This window comes from Gymnogyps californianus, chromosome 2 (genome assembly GCF_018139145.2).
Source record: "Gymnogyps californianus isolate 813 chromosome 2, ASM1813914v2, whole genome shotgun sequence".
Lineage (NCBI taxonomy): Eukaryota > Metazoa > Chordata > Aves > Accipitriformes > Cathartidae > Gymnogyps > Gymnogyps californianus.
This window is the reverse complement of record NC_059472.1, coordinates 139,469,173-139,492,350: the sequence shown is the minus strand read 5'-3', so window position 1 is coordinate 139,492,350 and position 23,178 is coordinate 139,469,173. Positions and strand designations below refer to the sequence as shown.

The 23,178-nt window shown below is 38.3% G+C and overlaps 1 protein-coding gene across 3 annotated transcripts in view; it reads right to left on the bottom strand.

Moving 5' to 3' along the window:
* Positions 1-23,178, bottom strand: part of COL28A1 (collagen type XXVIII alpha 1 chain) — an 87,519-nt gene that overhangs the window by 6,283 nt on the left and 58,058 nt on the right. For all 3 annotated transcript variants that reach the window (XM_050892456.1, XM_050892454.1, XM_050892455.1), the window contains exons 26-34: positions 22,110-22,178; positions 19,877-19,945; positions 11,938-12,006; positions 9,759-9,827; positions 4,634-4,702; positions 2,065-2,145; positions 1,939-1,974; positions 1,117-1,153; positions 259-813 (exon numbers count right to left, since the gene is read on the bottom strand). In XM_050892456.1, the coding sequence (XP_050748413.1) occupies positions 259-813; positions 1,117-1,153; positions 1,939-1,974; positions 2,065-2,145; positions 4,634-4,702; positions 9,759-9,827; positions 11,938-12,006; positions 19,877-19,945; positions 22,110-22,178 (1,054 nt within the window). The remainder of the gene's footprint in view (positions 1-258; positions 814-1,116; positions 1,154-1,938; positions 1,975-2,064; positions 2,146-4,633; positions 4,703-9,758; positions 9,828-11,937; positions 12,007-19,876; positions 19,946-22,109; positions 22,179-23,178) is intronic.

Genomic DNA, 23,178 nt, shown 5'->3' with positions numbered 1-23,178 from the left:
CTCTCACAAAAGAGGAGTGCCCCAAAGAAGGCCTTGGCTCAGAAAACTGATGGTCATTGTGTTTTATTGTTTCTGCAAGAGGTAAAAAGTTGGCAAAAGTTTCATTTGGCCAAAGAAGAAGAGAAACAGAAGAAAGAGCTGCATCCAAAAGAGAAATATAAGCTGCCATTCAGCAGGCTGCCTTGCCTTGCTATGGGAAGGCCAAACTCTCTTATATGCTTATTTCAAGTTTCTTCTTACTAAAACAGTTTCTTTTACCTGAAAGCGTCATGAAGTCATCTATCTGGTAAACATGTTCTTCATCAGGGTCTGTTGCAATGAGCTGCATTTCTTTCAGAAAATCATCATAATGAGGATCAGTCCTTTGAACAATCCCAATAACAAATATCTCAATATTCGTAGCATGGGCCTCTCTTACTACAGTATTCAGTTGTACTTTATCACGAGTGTCCGCTTGTCCATCTGTTATTACAACAGCCACGTTTCTTACTGCTGGGCGTGCTGCCTGAAATAAATTAATGGCTTCTTGGATAGCAGAAGCTGTGTATGTGCCTTCTCCTAAGTAGGGCATTTTATCAACAGCTGATTTCAGGTATTCTTTGGTTGTGTATTGCTTCAGAGAAGACACCAACTCCACTTTATGGCTGAAGTTGATAATGCCAATGCGGGCTGTAGCGTGGTTGGTCGATACCTTGTCAATGACTGTTTTCATAAAAGTTTTGATAATATTGAAGTTATCTGGTCCAACACTTTCTGAACTGTCAATGACAAATACTAGTTCCAGTGGTGTTACTCTACATCTGATACCACAACCTAGAAGAATAAACATTTCAGACATTTTATGAGAAACCACCTTCATAAAAATGAATTGAACTCATATATCAGATTTACAGTCAGTTAAAGCTCAGTTAATGAATTAATTTATAGTTACTGATACTGATAAACAGAAACAGAGCTGGACCAAATTACTTCCAGTATAGCTCTGGCAACATAGTGAGCATTGTTTTCACATCAATGGTATGCTTACACACAACATGCAGAGGACAAATCCATTCAGTCAATAAAAATTCAGTGTGTTTTATTAGAACTATTTTTTTTCCATACTGGAATGCTTACCACATATTTCATTGATAAGTCTGATAACTTCTTCTCTCTGAAAAAGAGTATTAATAAATTTGCTGTGTGTTCTGGTTCTAAGAATGCTGAAATCTATACATATATTTACTTATTTACAAAAATGCAGGCAATGCAATGCCCCATAAACAACCTTGTGTAACATCACATAACCTTTAAATATTTTCCCAAAATAAACTCCTATCTTTTAAATTAATTCATTGTGTTGGTTTTGGCTGGGATAGAGTTAATTTCCTTCACAGTAGCTAGTATGTGGCTATGTTTCGGATTTGTGCTGAAAACAGTGTTGATAACACAGGGATGTTTTAGTTGTTGCTGAGCAGTGCCTACACAGAGTCAAGGCCTTTTCAGCTTCTCACACCGCCCCGCCACCAAGTAGGCTGGGGGTGCACAAGAAGCTGGCAGGAGACACAGCTGGGACAGCTGACCCCAACTGACCAAAGGGATATTCCATACCATATGACGTCATGCTCAGCATATAAAGCTGAAGGAAGAAGAAGGAAGGGGGACACATTCGGAGTGATGGCATTTGTCTTCCCAAGTAACCATTATGCATGATGGAGCCCTGCTTTCCTGGAGATGGCTGAACACCTGCCTGCCGATGGGAATGAATTCCTTATTTTGCTTTGCTTGCATGCGCGGCTTTTGCTTTACCTATTAAACTGTCTTTATCTCAACCCACGAGTTTTCTCACTTTTACCCTTCCGATTCTCTCCCCCATCCCACCGGGGGGAGTGAGCGAGCAGCTGTGTGGTGCTTAGGTGCCAGCTGGGGTTAAACCACGACATTCATGTACATACTTACTGAAAGACCAGGTTCACCTTTTCTTCCCCAAATTCCCTGAAAACATGTAGAGTGAGATAATTAACAAAAGCCAAATTTGTCTAATTTCTATTGTGTAAAATTAAGTATTATGAAAATGTGTTTTACCTTTGGTCCTGGAGGTCCTGGGTCTCCAATCTCTCCTTTGGCACCTTTGCTCCCTGGATCACCTTTATCTCCATAGTCTCCCTAATTTAAAACAACCATATTAAACACAGTCAGTAACTCTAGTTTTGTTGACAGTCAGAGCTGGAGTTATGGTTCAATGAGCTTTTAAGACAAATTTTCTGATTTTTTTTTTGTGTGGCTGGTTTATCTTGTACGTATGATGAAGAGAAGATCTGCAAGCAAGCTCTCAGAGAAAGCAAGATGGGCAGTAAAAACATCTTTAAGAAATTTCTATGAAAAATTACCTTAATTCAGGAGTGAGGGGTAAAGACTTCTTTATGCAAATGTCGAGAATATATAATTTTTTACTCTTCTTTGATTTTCTTGAACTCTAAAACAATGTTTATACTGGACCTATGTTAATTCAGACTTATGGAGAGACAAAACTGCCTCAGATCAGCCAACGTACTGAAACTCACACCAGCTTTGTATAGAACCCACATGAAAAACTGGGAGCTTGCAAAGAACAGAGGAAAAGGCATGCTTGGACTGTTACATCCATTGGAAAATACGTAGTTTCACATTTAGAAGCAATTCTGCACTTTTTTCCTCAAGTGACTAGACATTTTGATTTCCTAAAAGAGAAAGGGTTCAACATTACAGTATTTCAAGAGAAAATTTTCACATAATGCAGGTATGAAACATACTATCAGAAGATTCAGGTTCTAAATTAGACATTTCTTCAAGAAGAAGACTGTGCAAGACAGTTTTTTACTTCTCTCTGAAGTTACTGACCACCTTACATTTCACTTGAAACTTTAAAGCTTAGAAATTTATCTAGATTACTGTCCATTTTGATATTATTCCTCATTATTACCCAGCCAATGGAATCACACAGATACCTCCTGTGTTACAGCGTTCGCCGTGGTGATTGCTATAAATTTTAAGGAACCTTTCTGACTCTCTCAGTCTGATTCTGATCTTATTCAAACTGGTATAAACCTGAAAATTGTACATAGCTCCTCCACAGTGTTAAGAAAACCAGTCTCCACTAAGTAAGCTCTTGGAAGACAGTTTCTATCCTATTTCACAAAATCATAATATCCAGCAAAGGATATTACTTTCCATTACTTGTCCATGAATTGAATCTAACCTCATCAAAGTTAATGTCAGCATAAGGGAGAGCAAATATGATCTACTGACTGCAGTGGTGCTGCTAGTCTCTTACACATAAATATAGTAAAACCTGATCTCTTTGGTATTTGGCACTTATATGAAATTCCTACTGAACTAAACCATTCCTTTTCATGTGTGACAAGTCTGCTATATTAATAGCAAACAGAAAAACTGTGAGTATTTGGAGAGATATACATTGAGTCACAAAGATTAGTCAAGATACAAGATGAATATGAAGAACAGTGAAAATTTTGCAATTATTATGATAGTATGTAGCATTTGGCATCTGAGAGAAAACAGAATTAGGAGGCAGAAATTTGAATCTGTGTGAAAGAGCTTGATATTCACTGTTGCATAAAAGCTCCAAGCTGTAGTAGCTTGAATAATACAGAAGTCTGAGAAAGTGCTATATAATGTAAGCTAGCGTAGACCATAGCACCATGAACATCATTAGTGCAGGCAACAAACGGCTGGGGCTCTGAATGGGTACTGCCTGCCTCAGGTGACTACAGAGGGGATTGAACTCTTATTTGGGTAACTTCTTAAAGTTAGGGAGCCTGATCATCGCTGCTCTCCCATGAAGACTGCCATGGTTTTTTTCCTCAGGCTTTCCAGACAGATACACAATAAATTCAGTATTTCAGCTATGTCATAATTATTGCAGAGGGGCTGCCCAGCTGGCCCAGGCATATGCTGTGAATTAAAGGTGGTGTACTGCATCACGCATTTACATCAACGCTCATTCCGCCTGGGCACTCTGTTCTCACTTGTGTATGCACATAGTTAGTCTGCACATCCACACTGACCATAAGCCTTGGTTTCCTTTGGCTAGGCTGCTCCCATCAGAAGCTGCACATCTGAAAATCACTAATAAATAGCCCAAGTATTTAAATTCTCTTTGCACAAAATTTGTTAGATGGGAATAGGTATGTGTAGGAAATTCTTACAATTTTTATATCAACCGGGAAGTTGTCCAGTAAGGAAAGATTCAAGCTTGGGCTTCAATCATTGTAAAAAAATGAGTCAAATAAAACAGAGCCCTTAACAGATATTAGTCAAAAAGCAATTCTTTTTTTGTCAAAGCCTGGCAAATAAAAGAACGTTTGTAATACCTGAAAAATATCTAAGATAACTGAATACATAATTTGACTAATATTATTCTCCTGCTAACAGGTATGACCTCATTCTAGATCCTACTTCAGATCCTGGTCCTTAATGACAATTAGGATTTTCACAGACTCCAAAGCTGACAATAAGTAGTAGGCACTTACCTTGCTAGCTATACAAGGCAATGTCTTTGCCTTCTATTTCTCTTCAAAGACCTGTCACACCGAATAACTAATAAAGGAAAAAAAAATTACCTTTCTTTCCTTTCCACAAACCTAGGATTTACCTTTGGTCCAGGAAAGCCAATTCCTGTTGATCCCTTTGGTCCAGTAAAACCTTGATTTCCTTTTTCTCCCTGAACAGAATATGGAAAGTAAGTTTAACTGAAAACTGAAGTAAAATCTATGCTGTATCTATTTACTTTATAACACTCTGCATCATAGAGAAAGCCAGACATTTGTATTATGCAATGAAGCACATAATTTTCAAAACAGAAGTGGTCTGAAGCTGGAGAAGTAAGCAATTGGGTATGATTCAGAACATACATGAAGACTTTAAAAAGTATATAATGAAGAATTTATTCCTGATTAATTAAAAGAAATACTGTTATTTCACTGAAAGAGATGAAAGACACAAGTAACCTCACGGAGGCTCAGACAGTTATTCATCCACTCTACAAGCAATAAAACGAGGTCCAACACAAAGGTTCTCTAGAAATACATACCCAGAATCTCTGCAGGGTTGACTTAGTTTTTCTGATCGCAAGTAAATAAAAAGACATCTCTGCTTTTCACAATATGGAGAGCAGAACATCTTTCTGCTGATACTTCAAAAGACAGTATCTGTCCAGCTATAACATTCCAATTTGTTTATAATGATTGTTACGCATGCCCTGCTGCATGCACACAGACTTGAAAAGCATGTTCATGCTAGCAGTGTGGGCATACAACATATTATAAAACACAGCTGTTATAAAATATGTACAGAAAATCCTTCACAGCATCTGGCTTCCAGAAACGTTCCTGCTTTATTTAGTAGGGTAACACAAATATTTTTTTCAGATCAACTGCTATATACATTTTAAACAAGCTAGAGGTGATTATATTCCCTGGTACATAAATGCTTCACCAGAATTCACGTTACATAAATAATTCACATAACTGCAGTGCCTGGTACAGATACCAAAACCAGCTCCAGAGAATGTCAATGAGATCAGGAGCAGTCATAACCTGTACCAAACCTAGCCTACAAGATGCAGGTACAAAGTTAGTTAGTTTTATTTTTCAGTCAAGAGCTCTCAGACCGTCTCACTAAAGCATCTTTTACTAATACTTGTATAGCTGCTCACAAACAGGCCTAAAGGGGTTATATTGCTCATAATGGGCAGAGAAATACAAAAACGTGTCCAAATTTATCGAGACTCCAGCCTTCACCAAAGGCACACTAGTGCAGGACTGACCACTGACCATTCCTGCTGTGCTGGATAGGGGCTTATAGATTTCTGCAGGTGGAGAAGCAGCTGCACAGTGCACAGCCAAGTCAACCTTCTCTTCCTTGTACTCAAGGCTCCTGACTCCCGTGAGCTGGGAGTTCACCAGGAGTTAGACAATGAGATGCAGCTCCTAGAAAGAGGCAGTATACTACGAGTCATGGCCTATGGATGGTTTCCCCTGTCCAAATTCCAGATTTGACTGAGATCCTGCTGAGATGGGAACTTCTGCTTGCACACGGGTGCATTGTGGTCTTGCCCTGTGCTAGGCAAAGGCACCCACTGCACTCCACCATTCACATCTCCACTGGAGCACTGCCTTTACAGCCCTGCCCCGCGGGAGCCTCTTGGTCCACTACCACTAACTCGGGGAGCTAAAATGCTCTGCTTGTCATCGGGGCTACCTATCACTGACCTCCTAACCGGCAGCCTCTTGCCTCTGTAAGCAGAACTTCTCCCCTTCCTCTCTCCCCAATTTCTTACAGCAGCAAAAACTCAGACACTGTTATGTAGACTCTGGAGACTGGAAAACAAACTGTGATGCACCAAATTACATAGCTGATTCACTAGGAAAAAGAAAAAAAAAAAAGAATTTCCTGCAAACAGGAAATATTCCTAAGGCAATGGGATGCACAAGGCAATTTATTTTGTGCTGTTGTAGGAACGCACAGTGACTATTTAATCTAATTTACTTTAAGTCACTTTTTAGCAGGATTGTGCTTCCTGCGTCCTTCATGTAGGTTATTAATGCAAATGGCTTTTAAATACAGTGAAACAGTGTGCCAGCTTCTTTCAATGCTTGCTGTGCAGCACTGGGAATGACTATCCTTCCTGACTAGGGTCATCACACAGCTTCCTGATTAACACCTTTGCAGATCTGCAGAGCACATACATATGAACCAGAATTAGGATACGCTGTGTATGCCAGTGGTCCTTCACTAATAATAAACATCAGATCTGACAAAACTATAGATTTATTGCTGTCATTTGTTACAACCCATTTGACATTGTTAGGATGGTGTTCAGGCAATGAAAACTGAATGAGACCTACTGTTCTAAAAAAATTCATACCTGTACAGCTGACATTTGTCACAGGCACACATGTGAGTTTTATCCTTTAAAACATCAACTGCAGAACCAAATCCTGCTTCCTCTACTTGTGCAATCAATCAACATAAGAAGGATTTATCATAGATACCATAACTGAACATTTAGTAAAAACCAAGAAGTATGCTGTATTAATTTAAAAATATTTATTGCTTTGCCAGTTCAATCCACGTACATAATTAAATTCAAACTTGACCATCAGTCTTATCATAAAAAACAAAGTGGTATGCATGTAAAAATGCAGACCCTTGGATCCCTGACCCTAATATCCTGCTAGATTACTGATCAATAAGCAGACTTCTACGTAAAAATGTCACTTTATGAACTGAGTGCAGATCTGAGAATGTCTAGACTGTGGTTTTGAAAGGAAACCAAGCATAAAAAAAAAAGACCCGTGAATGTAGCTATCAACATAAAGTTACTCGAAAACGATCTCATTTTTGACATTCCGTTCTTACCATATGCAGACTGAGCTCTATGTATATATATAAAAAAAATACCTGGAGTGATATTGATAGCTGAAATGCAGGAGTATAGTAGCTTTAAGCTGAAGAAGAATGGCCAAAAAGAATGAAGCTTTACATGGCTATGAAGAGATAGAAAGACAGAAGAGACAGATAGAAGCTCAACAAGCATCAGTGTATGGAGGAAACCGATACTACAGGAGCAAGACAGCTGCCAAAGTTGTTCAGAAAGAAGTTGTTCCTAAGAATTATATAAAAATAATCATAATTTTAAAAAGTGATTGCTAAGGGAAGAAAATTTAAATAACAAGACTGTACCTACACAACTCGTGGAATGCTATAGAAACAACACCAGCTGAGTTTGATCCACCACATCATTACAGTTTTGGTTTCAAACCCAAAGACAAAGACCTTCCATAGCCAGAGCACGTGTTACTTTCCTACATCCCTAAATTTCACATCCTTACATTACAAACATGCCTTTGTCTGACAGCGTGTGTCAGCGGACCGCGTTCTTCCACTGGAAAACTTCCATGATGAAACTGAGTTCTCTACACTTCTAAAATATGCTTTAGATATTTATTCATAGCAGTGCCAACATAACATCCATAACTCTTTGTGTATCTGTATAGAGATAGATAGATAAATAGATAGATAGATAGATAGATGTATATGTACACACGGAGCATATTTTGACTAACCTTTATCTTTTTTCAGGAACAGAAAACATATCATATAATCTGTATATTTTTTCATGTATCATCAGACGCATTTGATTGCTGAAACATTTCTGTTCAGAATGGCAATTGCGCTTTTATAAATAACCTCACATACCCATAGAATTAACAAAGATATATCCCAAGTATTAGATACTGGAAACACGTCAGAAATGTCTATTAGTCAGGTAGGAAATAGTCTTCCTATACTGTAAAGCCATACAGAGATGGCAGAAATTCTTCTATTTTCCACAAGAATAGAGCAAAGAGCCTTCAGAGATTCAGCAAACAAAGGAAGAAGAGAATAGAAAATAAGAAGATCCTTATGCCCTCACATTAAAATACGTAATAGCTTTGTGGTTACTGATAACAATTAATACAGAAGAAAACTGCAAACAGATCAGAACCAAAGGTCTAGACAGTCATGACTCTAACCATGTAGAGATCTCTGTCTAGGAAAGTCCTGAGACAAGATAAATCAGAATCTGTTAAAGAGAGTTATACAATAAGGAGAAAAGAAAGAACACAGTAAAGTGTGTTTTTATGCTATGAAACACCTCACAGTGAAAAAAGGAAGGGCTCTCTGCAGTATAAAAAGGGAAACGATTGAACACGAATATAAAAATAGAAGACATTGAAGCTGGAATCAGAGCAAGTACTGAATAAAAGAAATTCAGAAGGAATTGGTGCTTTTCTGGTAAAGCTTGTATGAAGTAATTCCACACTGAACCACAGAAAGGTTCTCCTCTGAAACATTTTGCCAACAAGGTACATTTTAATGATTTTTGTTTGTTTGTTTCAGCGTATCACTATTTTCCAACAAAAACCTATTTTGTCAATGAATTCCCTGGTGGCTTTAGTGTCTACAGCCAACCGCAGTATAGAGAGGCATCTTTCCTAACCCAGCTAAAACAGTGCCCATCTTACTGAATCACTGGTGGTTTGATAACCTAGAGTTGGAGGGCTGAGCACAATCCTCCTGATCCAGGGAAATATTCAATCATATGCTCAACTTTAAGCACACTGATTTAAGAGAAATAGGAGAAACTTGGGTTGTTCCCCACTAGAGCCTCCAGTTTTAATAATTTTATTCCACACATTTATGACAAGGCAATTTATTAACTTTGAATATTCAGAATATGTTAGCATGTTTGTGTTTCTCCTTATAAGGAGAGAAGTTGTGGTTATGGCTGGAATGGGTGAGTAAAAACCTGATGAAGAGTATGTGGGAGACTGGCTAATTTCTTTTATATTCCTATATTTGTTTGACTTATTTTGACATGGTAGATCTCTGTTACTGGCTTTTACAAGGGCATCCAGAGAAAACCCTGGATGTTTTGTTTGGAGCATCCTTTAAATCTAAGTAAATCAATAAGATGTGGCATAGATGAGACTTTTTTCCCAGGTTAAATATATTTGTAATGACAAGAATAACAGGAGAGCAATTGGGTGCCACCAATACTGAAAACTCAGCAATTAAAGTAAATATTACATACCTGAACAAGAAACTTAAATATACAATGAATATTTGCAGGAGTTCACTGAGTCAGTGGCAAAGAGAAAAACAGACAACGAATCTCCTTAAGAGGCAGTTTTGAGAAGAAACTGGACAGATACCACATTAAACTGGATTACCTTGCTTCCTTGTATGCTGTCGCCAGGGGGGCCAGGTGGACCAGGCAAGCCTTTCTGTCCCATAATACCCTATAACAGTCAGTGGGGCAAAAATAGATGAATTAGGAGGTAAACTCTATTCCTGGTAACACTAAGGAAGTAATCTCAAAGCCACTGCAAGCAAAAAGTAAAACCATGTCAAAGACTCTAGTTCTGACTCTTCTTTGGTTTATGGTTTCTCACCGTGGGCCTTAGTAATTATCCTTGGCAAATGCCAAGGAAAGCAAAGGAACAATTAAGCTGAAAATAATTAAAGAATAAAATTTGCCTATGACACAGTGTGATATTTTCCCCAGTTTCTCCCGTGTAGAAACCAACAGAAACCATCTTTATACAACAGCTTCATGCAGTCACTCCACACAAGGGAGGCACAACAGTAGAGGCACAAAGGACCAGAGCAATAAAACCCAGCGTGAGTAAATCTGCCAGGCATGTTAGCTAGTTCTTGTGCACCACGTATATATGCCAAGCCCCTGTGGTGCCACAGTCTCTGGGAGCACCAGTCATTCAGAAAATTGTAAGTGGGAGGGGAAGAGACAAAAGCCAAAGCAGCACTTGCTGATTTGTGTCGATACAGTCAAAGCCAGGTAAAGCCCTTGTGCTTTGGAGGCAGGCTAATCTAACATTTCAAAGCGACAAAGTGAAGCATATCCCTTTGATTACATCAAAATTAAATGTTTGTTTTTCTTTTTTTTTTCTTTATTTTTAGTTGAAAAAAGCTTTTGAAATTTGACCAGGCTTCATAAAAGTTTCTGTAGAGTTCAGGTTGGATTTTTGATTACTGTCTTATAATAAATAATCACCGCGCTCCAATACAGTAAATGGAATTCATTCAGTGGTATATAAATTACCTACATTTTGCATATGTTGAATATTTAGGCAGAAGTATATGAAAACTTGATCATCATTAAATAGAAATACATAGCTCTAAATATTTAACTTCTAGATTTTAGTGACGCTTGAAACGTCATCATTCTCATCTGTGTAGACAAAAAATTTGCCACAAACTTTGACAGAATCTCTTGTGGAAAATACTGTTAATCTATATATTTATAAGCAGGGATTCACACAAAACATTGTGCTAACTAGCTTATCTCAAGAACTAGATGCTACAAGCACGTCCTCATCCTTGAAAACAAAATACTGTTTCCCCACAGAGAACATATTTTTCATTCTCAAAGGCTTTGTGGAAGCAGCACAGAGTGTCACACATTTGTAGGATTTTGATGCTCAGTCCAAACTTACTTTTTTTAAACTGACTGTGTCTGTATGATTTACCAAGGTACTGAAATTGCTGCAGCTTTCAGAAAGCAAGGCAAAGTCAGACATACATCCTGAGAAAATATTCATGCTCTGTCACTCATTGCATTTCTGTAACAGGTTGGTAATAGCAATGTTTCTCCATTCAGCTACGAGTTTATTCAAAATGGCAGTGGAGACTTCTGTTAATCTCTACTAAGAGAATCACAGAAAAAGTTACAAAGGCATATCTATTTTTAACTTAAGTTAAAGTGGAGAAATATACACATTGTTTCTCCTTATTGCCTTTGCAAAAATGATTGATAGATACACCTATAATAAAGAAATCCAGGCATGCATTGAATTTCTTTTCTTGCCAGTATGTCTTTTTTGAATTATAAATCACTTTAGGGGAGGGAGGAAGAAATTGCCCAGATGTTGCATGCTGGCTGCTTATAGAATTAACTTTTTGTTTTCATGTTTCTTTCCTAATGGTTTTACTAATGAAATTAATTGGATTCAATTTCATTGAGCAAAAATTGCAAACATAAAATTCACATTTAACATATTTTCCACCACAAAAGAATCCCTTGGAAACAGAACAGATAGATAGATACAAACAGAAGAAATGCATCATTTAACTAATTTATCAGCCTGATAGTTCTGTTCAGTTTCCAGCTGTAATCTCATAAAATTTAGCTGCAAATGCAATTTTCATCCAGTCAGTATGCCCTTCTAATCCAGTTGGTAGAAGTGTATGGTCAGTGCCCATGTTCTTATGCTTGATTTCTCCTGCAGTTGCACCAATGTATATCAATAACTGATGGAGCTATTTCGGTGTCCGAGAGATCAGAGTCTGGCAGCCAGCATGACAAAAGTTTCAACACGGCATCGTACCAACCTTGGGACCAACCGTTCCGCTTCCCCGTGGCCCTGGGGGCCCAGGATAGCCTCTCATTCCACGGTCTCCCTGTCACAGAAAATAGTCACAGAAATGTCAGTAATTTATCACCTATTAACTGTTACATCTTTCATCCACTCACGAAGCAGTCAGTCAAACTAGTGAGTTTAAAAAACAAAACAAACCAATGTTACATACATAAACAGTTGCTTTATAGATAGATATAAAAAAAAGCCCCAAATGCAGGCACCCACATTATTTAAGCTCTAGGTGAAGAGCATTATTCCCTGAGCAAAGGTCCATGCGGTCAAAATCACCAACAGAGTTAGGACTCTAATCTGCAAACTTATCAGCTACAGAAGAAAAAGAAAAGCAAACTCATTTGGAAACAACACCATTTTTCCATCACATTCTGCAGGGGCTTACCAGGATGGACAGGGAGCTTACTAGTGGGACACAACAGTGATCATGCCCTTTACTGATACTGTGCTTGTTCTGAAACTAGAGACATTTAATCTCCAGAACTGTCAAACTAATGTGTTTATGAAAACTAAGTTGCTTTTAATAGCATTGATATAGAAGAACAAAAAGAACAGCCCTTTCTTGTTTTCTTAAAAAGCCTTACTGCATATATGTTTAGCTTGATTTCTTAAGGAAATGAGGCTTAAGTGATACTCTGCCTGTGTTTCTGCTTGTCTGTGTTAGTCCTCTTTTTTCTCCCAGTATATTTTGAACTTATCAGTTGATTTCAGCCAAATTAGTCAGAAATGTAGAGGCCTTAAGCATATTCATTTTTGACAGTTTTGGTGATAATTGGAGGCTGGGTAAAGAAGAGAGATTCAATTTATGCTTTTAGTGGAGAAAAAAAACCCAGAGGGGGCTCATCCCTTAACCAGCAGGCGGACAGAAGGCAGCAGCTGGCTGGCCAGGGGGAATGCCGGTAATGCTGAGCCCGGTGCTGCCCCTCATGCTGCAGACAAGCCCAGCGAAGGAGATGGGGGTCAGGGGACATTACTGGTAAGGGGAAGGCACAGGGACATAAGAGGCAGTTTTGTTTTCCTCAGTCCATAACTGTACAAATGAGGGAACAGGCACACATTCAGCACATGATCACTAGAAAAATCCCATCAGTTTGAAAAGAAAAAAGAAATCTATAACTGATAAGTTATGGATGCAGAAAATTCTGAATCAGGTTTAGCGAATGTCCCTAAACCTATGCTTGTGCAGGCAAGTGCAAAAGAAAGAAATGTTCTGATAAGCTATTGATCATCCGATATAGTAACAACAGAGCCAAGAAGAAACTGTATTTCTTGACAAAATAAAAAATTTCATTATAAAAATTCTTCACTGTACTTGGTTTTGCACTCAGAAAAGCTGTAGAAATGGCTGTGCCTGCAGAGGGAGCATGCTAACTAGGAGAGAGGTGCAAGTACGAATCACACAAATCACAGATGACACTTGAGTTGTGGAAGGTGAAAAGAAACAACATATCAAACTGATTAAAAAGGAAGGAAACAAAAGTGCAGAACCTTTTACTGACTTCCTTTCTTTCAGCGAGGAATGTGTGCAGTCATTATAACGACTGCTTTTAGGTGAAATGCCCAAGGTTCAATCTCTAGTGAGAGATCACTCCAATCTGTGCTTTTTATATATGGCTATGATACTCTCATGCTAAGTCCTGACATATGTGCTATTTATGTAAATATATTAGGGCCCAAACTATGCTCAGGTTTGATGGATTTGGAGAGCTGGAAACTCTGAATCCAAAGGCTAAGGCTTAGATTGAGCTTGTAATGCTTTCCTTCTTGATGTAACATTTCGCTTCTGAATTTATTTTCAGTTCCTCTTTCTTCCAAAGCACTGGAGACTGGCCAATTTGAGTCAGGACATAGGCATGGTACGTGGATGCTCTTAGCTTTAAATTGGTGTGTCAAGCTGCTTGGGTTAAACTGATTGCCATGTTCAGTCGGGAGGAAATTTCTCCCTCAGATTTGATCAGAGAGGGGAGTTTGTTGTTTTCGTCTAGTCTGGTTTGGAAAAGAGAACTAAAGAGAGAGCTACTCTCTTTAGTCGTGTTCTTCTTCAGATGACCTAAGGCTTTTGTATCACACCTTTCCTGCTAATGCAAAGAGCCAAGATATTGGTAATGTCCTTGAACTTTTTGCCCTTTTTTTTTTTTCCAAATTCTAGCTATAAACTCTTAAAGATTACAATCTTAAGTACTTAAAGATCGTAGCACTTAAGTCTGGTACATGGTGCTGGGAAATGCCCCTCTGCAGTGGGATGAATGGTAGATATTCCTGATCTTTTAAAACACGGCCAGTTTCTCAATTCCTCCTGCAATGCATTTTCTTACAATTAGCTTGAGATTGTCATATTACTAGGAAATACTGAGAGTATAGGCAAATGTAGTCATCTTCCTATTTAGTACCATCTATTATCAAAAGAATAGTTATTGGTCCTCAATGTCCCCACAAACCATAATACAACCTTAAGCTGTTCATAGGAACACTCTTCATGAGCAGAAGTTGCGCAGAGCAGCAAAAGCATTCCCTGCCCAAGCCTCCCTCTGAAACCTGCCAGAGGTGCCAGAGCTAAGAGGTGGATATACAGATAAGACTTTGCATTATAAGGTTTTTTTAGGAGATCCTGGGCTGCTGTGACCTCTGAAACAGCCTGTAAGCCGCTGTGATGGAAGCTGAATGGGAGATTACCAAACAAGTAAATGATTCCTTACGGTCCAGTATCATATACCTACAACCTGCTCTTAGACCAGCCCTGACCAAAAGGAGCGTAAGGGTGACTTGAAGTCATCTGCGTCTTCCTCCCATGGGTAACACATTCTTACACAGGGTCACTGCAGGTGAGGGATCAAATTTTAGCCTCACATGCTTAGTTAATACCAGATGTCTCACTGAAAAGCCCTTTTGTAGAGCTTTATAGTAATCCTCAAAGTTTCTGTATTTCTTGGCTTAGAGAAAAACTTTTATTTTGCTTTATGAGTTGTGAAGTGGAGCAGTTCTTTTTTCTAAGGTGTGACACTAAACTGTCCTCCAGGGAATTCATTTCAAGAAGGATTAGTACCGTTCTTTGATGAGGTCTAATTTATTTCCTGTATTGTGCTTGTAGACAAGCTTGTCACCATCAGCAAAACAGTGAACTAGAAAAACACAGTCAAGACAGTGTAAAGTATGGGATTCGAATGTCTATTCCGCACCTTGTGTTCAAAAAAATTCATTAAATGACCTAATGGTCACCTGAAAAATAAATCTTGGCTTCCAAATATATACACCTCATTTACTGTGAAGCACGTATATTTGATACTGAAACATACAACAGACACTGCAATACTCTCTTTAGTGACAGCTAGTGGATATAATGGTATTTGTAAAAACATATTAAAAAAAAGACATTGCATCTCTACTTTCCACATTTTAATTCAAATAGACAGGGCCCAAGCTGCAAAAGTTATTTATATTGCAACTGGATCCAGCCCAAATGTTCATGCACTAGGGACTACGCTAGGGATTTTAATAATCCTTCTGCTATCCAGTTACTGAGAATGAAGCTTGCTTTCTAGTGCTGGGCTCTTGCTCTTGAATGTCTGTAACCCACCTCCTAGTTGGCAGCAGTGCTTTTAAATCAATTTTTTATTGTATTCTGACATTATGTGCTTCTGTTTTAATGCTACAGAAAATAGGGTGCTGCTAGGATTGAATGCATCCCACATGTTCCAATTTTGTTTTCATGTGAATTTGACCTCTGATACATAAAATTCCTATCTAGCAGTGTGCACATATGTGAGCCATTTCTGAAAGTGGGGAGAACAGAGCTCTGATTCAGCTGAGTGGAACATTCCTATATAATGATACTCAAAGGAATTTCAAATTAACTAGTGTGTAAATTTATGAGTCTCTTTTATCAAATAAATGTTCTTTTCTATATGCAGAGATTGTTGCTGTTCTTCTTTTTTTTTTTTTTATGTGGAAGGGATGAGAGGTAGCCAGTGCACTTTTACATTTTATTTGAAAAAACAGAAGATTGTCCATTTTATGAACTAAGTTCTGGGGGAATTCTTGCAATTCAAGTGAATTGTTTTTCCTTGTGGCACCTTTGTTACCAGCAAGTTATGTGGAGACTAAGGATTCAAAACTTTGTATAAGCAAACAGGAACAAAACATCAGGAAGGGAGAAGAGATGTTTATATACTTCGTTTCTTTTTTTCCAGTGTACTCTACACCATGTCTAGTGTGGATGCACAGAATTAAATCACGGACGTGACTCTATTCGGATAATGCATGCTTTGGTGCAGCAGTCACACACTGCAAAAGCTACAGCTGCTCACCATTTATAGAAGCAATATCCATTTCCCCCCATAGGATTAACGCACCAATCTAGGTGCATCATAAAAAAGAAACTTACCCATTTTAAAGTACAAATTAAATTTTTATCAGATGTTTTTAACTCTTGATTTTTTTAAATTTTCTGACAGAGACTGTTAGATAAGCACTACCTGAGCAGCCAGATTTGATGGGCAATATCACCCTGCAACACAATCAAACCTGTAGACCCCCACAAAACTTTTCATACAAGATTTGATGTGAGCATGATTTGCCCTAATTGTGTTGTGTTACTTGCAAAGACAGCTACTCTACAGGGTTCTTTGTAATACAACTCCTCCTAGAACAAGATGCCTCTTCTCCATAACCCATGGCTATGCTGCATTCTGAATCTACCCCACGACTGGTTATTATGAGTAGAAACCTCTGCTTGATAGGCAGCTTCTAACTGTACATGTCCATCAACAAATAGTGCTACAGGCCCAATAGCTGTGAGTTTGAAGTCTGATGTTTACACTGTATGCAATGTGAGGAGACCTGCCTGGTCTGCTCCTGTGGACTGATCACCCGCTGGCAGCAGAAGTACGTGAAGAGCCCTTCCAGATCAGATCATCTAGTTTAGCTTCATCTGAAGGAAATCAGTTCCCTGTGTTGTGGGACCGCTCAAGACTTCTTTTTGGTCCAGAACCCAAAGCACAGTAAATGGGTCCACTGGGAGATTCACTTCAACAGCACATTTCCGATCCAGCCCAAAACACCCATTCAGATCACCTGAGAAGACCCTGAGTTCGTATGTGTGGCTGCCTGAACTAGACTGACTGCACATACTGAGGTCTTGCTCCTTAGGCTGTATCACACCCAGCTCCCACAACCTATTCCATTAACCAGAAAACACAGCTTCCTTTGCATCCATGTTTTTCAACAATTTGGTTCTTAGAATCAAGCGACCTAATTCTGACAATTCTTGTGAAAATGGAGATGACTTGATGGAAATGAGGAAGATACTTTTAATTTACATGACAACCCTGATCTGACCTGAAATTGTCAGAAAACATATGAGAATAGTGACAACAATTTATCAGTTTGCCTTTGCCTAATCTTTTGCTGGCTTCCTTATAGACAATGAGTTAGGATAAGAGTTTCTATTACTAGATAATCCATTATACTATTTCCTGTTGTAATTAAATACTATTAAATTATAAGAGCCTCACCTCTTGGTCACAGCTATTTCACTTTTGCTCTGTCAAATTCAGGTTGAAGTAATGGGCCTATTGCCAAATTTATTATTAATTGGTAACGTTCAACTAACACAACACAGGTCATATTTGTCCACAAAAAGATACTACCAATAAACCTCCTTTACTAGTACCATGAATATACTTCAGCCCACAGATCTGGAGGGATGGTAATACTTCTTATGCTGTTCATAGGTGGAGAAGAGACTGACAAGTAAGGATTTGATGTCTTTATAAAGGAATATGAACAACTCACTTCAACTGGCAATGATTTACATCACTTAGAGCTGAAAGTGAAAACTGTAAGTACTATAATAGCTGATCTATAATTTAATTAAATATATATGTTATTATATCACAAGAGTTACAGTGGTTTAAGAGTAACTGTGATAAAAAGACTAGATCCCATGTTCTCCACTGCAAAAAATGGATATATTTTCTTTTACTTTACAGCTTTTATCTCCTCCCCTCTAATGCATTTTATGATACCATATTGTACTTCCATCATTCATGATCTGGGTTGGAACTTTCCTAATAATTATACAGCCGAAGAATTGCTTGTCCCAGCAATTACATGAATTCATGATTATAAGAGCAAAAGGGACTTGTGACTCACTTTTTGATCTCTCATATAAGCCAGGCACTATCATCTTCCTAAGTGCATTTCTGTATACCTTGTATATTTGTGATACTTTTCAGAAACACAACCACAAACGTTGATTTTAAAAATTCCAGTTGTGAGAAATTTCACTGCAATTACTCTAGTGGTTTCCTTTCACTTAAAAAAAAAATAAATTATTTCCATTTTGGATTTAACTCAAATTTCTTTATACTAAACCCTTATATTCCCACTGAAATTCTGATTTATATTTCTGGGGTTTGTAATCTTTCAACCATGGCATCACAGTGGGAGATCACCTTATTTGATTACCTGACATGACCTTCCAATTCCTTTTCTTTGGGAAACACTACTTTTCAGAACTATGCACTTAGGAAGTAAGGGGGTAATTCCAGACATAACGATGCCCCTAGACATTCTGTAGTCATAAGTTACATTTTTATCAATATCTGTGTTAATAATTTCATACAAGATTCTAGGGTTTTAATGAAATGTTCTGTAGTACCAAAAAAAATGTTTAAGACTGTATTATATCAAGTCTGATACCTCTATTTGGAAAAGATATAATCTCATATTAAAAAATCTAATTAGTTTAGCCATATGTATTTTCTGTAAGTCTATATTGAATAACATAATTGAAATGACTTTTAGTTCTTTAGTAGTTTGTGTCATGGGCCAGACCTTGCATTACTTTATGTGAAATGTCTGGTATTGATAAGCAGTAATTCAGAGTAGGAGCACAAAGCCAAGTTTCCCAGATCCCATTGTCAGGCCATTCTATGGTCATTCTAAGGTCAGGTCATTCTAAGGATGAATGTCCTTCAGTTTTTCCTTTATTGTGGATATATTTTTAAGAGGTTATTGTTGTTGTTTATTTTAAATGGGAATTCTCATGTTCTGGGAACTGAAGTTGAAAGTTCCTTCTGTTTGGGAAAAAACTTGTTTGGGCGATATTTATTTTGCTTTCTCCTGCAACAGGCTGCCTGTTCCCTATTTCACATATGTAACGAGGAAATCATTAATAAAACCACTCTGTGGGATATTTTAAAGCAATTTCTTGTATGATTTTAGTCTTAAGTCTCTTTTTTCCAACTTTTTATAACATAGTAGTTATAATGCGACTTTTTAGGTGAATTACATACTGCTTAGAACTTCATAACACTTTAGCTATTCTGTTTTATGAAAAAAACTTGGAAGTGTTCAAGTGTTGTATTTCTAATCCCTTTATCAGTTTTGTTTTGTTTTGTTTTTTTCTGCCAAGTTTTGCCTCTAAACTAATATTAATTTTAGATGAAGGTTTGTAGTCTTCTCTTAGGAATCCATTTCTAGGAACTTTAAAAATACCTTACTAGTTCCACGTAACCAACATTTCCCCTGACTGCTTTGGGGCCTCATCCCTTGCACTTCTGTAGGAGAAAGGAAGTGCATAATTACTGGGCAATACTCTGCCGGTGTTGGATTCTGACTTCCACATGGAAACTCCAGCACCTAGAAACATCCTGGGTCTTTGGATATATGGAAAACCTGCAGATTTGCATCAAACCTGGGGACAAAGCAAGAACTGGCTTGTATCTATCATGGCAGAAAAGTCTACTGCAAGCTTTTCTTCTAACTGAAATGGAAAGTGGGAGATGAGATTGCAGCATTTTGTCATATATATGCCATTCTAATCTAATGCATTTTTCAGAAGATGTTTGTCTACCTTGTCTACTAGTCAGATGCATGTACTAGCATTGTACAAGTACCTTTGGTCCAGCATCTCCTACGCCTTTTGGGCCTGCTGGTCCTGGGGGGCCTGCTGGTCCTGGAGGTCCCTGGTACAGCAGAAGAATAAAGCATGTCAGTAGTTGTCCTAAAGGAAGAGTACTTGTGTTCTTCAACAAAGAAGAGAATTTCAGCATAGTTAATCTCTTTGGTTTTGCTGTATTTTGTCAAATTCTTCACATTTCTGATATGTACTGAGCAACAGTCATCCTCAGTTCCAGGTGGAAACCTGAAAAGACTACCAGAGTGGTGGAAAAAAAGTCCAGCTCTTGACTTAAGAACATTGGAGTTGTTCTCAGTTCAGAGAAACCAGTGAGAAAGCAGACACTGCTCCATGATTCATACACTGCAGACATTACACATCTGGGATACCAGAGCTAACCACGTAAATTTGGGGGTTGGGTAACCCTAACATACTTTGGTGTATTTGTGTTCGATAGTCTGTTCTCCTGAACTCCCCACTCAATACGTCACAGCCCCTTCAGCTGCCCTTCATACTGTTGGAGGCATCCCCAGCCTCCCTTTCAGCATTCATAAGGCAGATGTCTTTGCCCCATCATGCCACAGAGACTTAGCTACGTAAATCTTGTCCATGTCTGCCACTGATCTACGAAGTTGGTCTTTCCAGATCATGGGGCATGGCAAGGTGGCCTGAGAAGGGGAAAGATGCATGCTACAGCACAACAGAACCTTCACACATTTCAAGGATGAGTACTCATGTGGCAGGGAGAAACACAACCAGCTTTTACTGAAGCCTGGGATTAAGTTGCAGAGAAGCATGACTCTTATGGCAGCTGCAGATGGGAATCCTAGAATAGACATGATCCCAGGAATACTACTGCAGAGCAAAGCTCTTTTTTTTTATTGTCTAGTCACTAATAGAAATGCAGGAAGCGCATAAACATAAGTTTGACATCCTGTGACCGGGCAGACTACAACCAGCATTTGTATAGTTTTATTAATCAATGGTTACCAAACTAGGCTTCTCTTGAATTCTTTGATTAATTAGAAATGAAAAGTTTTCAGCTTCTCACTGATCTCTCTGATTCTGTATCTACCAATACTTCTTTTTTATATAGTTTAAACAGATATCTTAACTTGTAAAGCTTAAAACTTCAGTTCCTATGAGGCATTTTAAGGCCTACTAAAAAGTCATCAGTCATCTATTTGCATCCCTGCCTTCTTCATGATTGCCTTTGCATTTGCTTTTCATCTTTATTTGGGATGACAGCAGGGTTTTTTCATTTGTTTGCATGTCCTCTGTTTAATGGGTCTGGGTCCATTACTGGCACTCCTCGACCCTCCAAGGAGTCTGGAGCTGGTCTAGTGTCCCTACATGCTGTGAAATGTGTCAGGTACATGGCATTACACCAGGAATTCTGAGTGAATGCCCTCTGAACTAATTCTGATCCCAAAGGATCTTCCCAGGATCAGTCTGAATGACAGGAAATTGGAGCTGAGCCGTGACTTATTTGGAAGCACTCAGGTCCCACCTCAGTGTATTTGGGAGTGCCTTTGTGGTTGTGGTTTGAAATAAAGCTGGATTACGGACATACAGAAATAGTGCTAATGGAAGTTTGACAGGTGGTGGTTGAAGGATGGCAACAGTATTTTCACCTTCTAGTGAAAGGTTGGTCAAACATGTCTGTGTGGCTTTGGATGACTGAAATTCAGGATGATATGCCCTTGTAATGGAATGTGCCAGCTGGAATACTCAGGCATTAACCCCCTCTGGAGCTAACCATCAGAAAGGCAAAGGGGGGAAAATCTTCAAAAAAGAGGATTTAATCCCCCAGTATGAAAAGCAGCTGAAAAACCAAGGAATTGAAGGCTGCATGATTTGGCCAAGCAGATGTTATTGGAGATCTTGAACAAAGAACAGAAAAGAAAAGGGAGGGAGGGAAGGAGTGAAGAATTCAAAGCAGTGATTATATTAAACACGTATGAACAGCCATGAAGATTTTTATGGAATTACATGGTATCCCTTTCATGATGCTGAAATGAGAACAGTTTATATCTGGTTCTGATTGCCTGTAGAACTGGCACTGTATCTAGGACAGGAAAGGACTTCAAAATATACATGAAATATTTAAATTACCTAATGGATGAAAGAGAAGATTAACTGCACTTAGTTAAGTAACTAAATATGGAGTTATCACACAGTAATTCATTTTTTTTGTAGAACACAAAATACAGAACTAAAATTGTACTTACAGCTTCTCCTTTGTGGCCATCGCCTTTTGCTCCACGGGGTCCAGGTAGTCCAGGTAGTCCTCGGTTACCCTAAATACAAAATAGTAAGTCAGGCATCATGCCAGTAACTGGATCATCATGATGTAACAAATATTAACAAATATGTAAGGAAACTATTTAATATCCTTTTGGAAATATAGAATAGCAGTTACCAGCTCTTGCAATTTGTTTGCAAAGCTCAGAAATTTTTGTGCTTTTTTATTGTCGTTTCAGTTGACCAAATTAAGATTTCAGAAGAACAGGAGTTCTTATTAGGAAATTATTAATTTCTAGATTTGTAGTTGCAGAGAAATCTTCAGAACATTGACTTGATCTTCAGCCAATACAAAGTTAAATTTGTTTTTAAAAAGTTAAACTTTTATGACTTTGGGGGTAAGTCCTGACATTTGAACAATGTATTTAACAATACTGAAACATAATATGTCAGCCTTAAGTTATCATATGTTGCACATTTTGCGCTTCCAGGTAATCAATCACATTGGTTCTCTCATACTGTAAAGCAAAACTGCATTCTACAAGGGAAAGAAGCAAAAGAAAGAAATACAACCAGTTATAAGAAATATATAATTTCTCTTAGTTTAGCCTAAAACGCTCTGTATCAGGAGACAATCAATCCTTCTGTTGACTCTTCCACTGACTCCCACTAAAGACTTGTGCATTTGCAAAACCTCAATGCTTCCTTTCACGACCAGAAGAGAAGCAATCTTTTCCTCTTCCCTCATTCCAGTGATCATTTTCCTGACATTTAATGAGAAAATTAACTGAGCTTGCAACAGACTGTTCTTCACAGAACCAAGAAAGAAAACATATTACTTTGAGGTATCCCTCAAGATATGCCAGCAGTCTGTACTGTAGATGTTCACATGACAGCACCGCCAATTGGAAATCCTTATTGATACTTGTAGGTCACACATCCACCCCACTCCTAAGCACAGTATGTATATGGCCATACAGGGACAAGTGTACACCCTTCACTCAGTCCCACAGAACCAAGAAATGTAAATGGACTCTCCTGTAGAGTCTTGGAGGG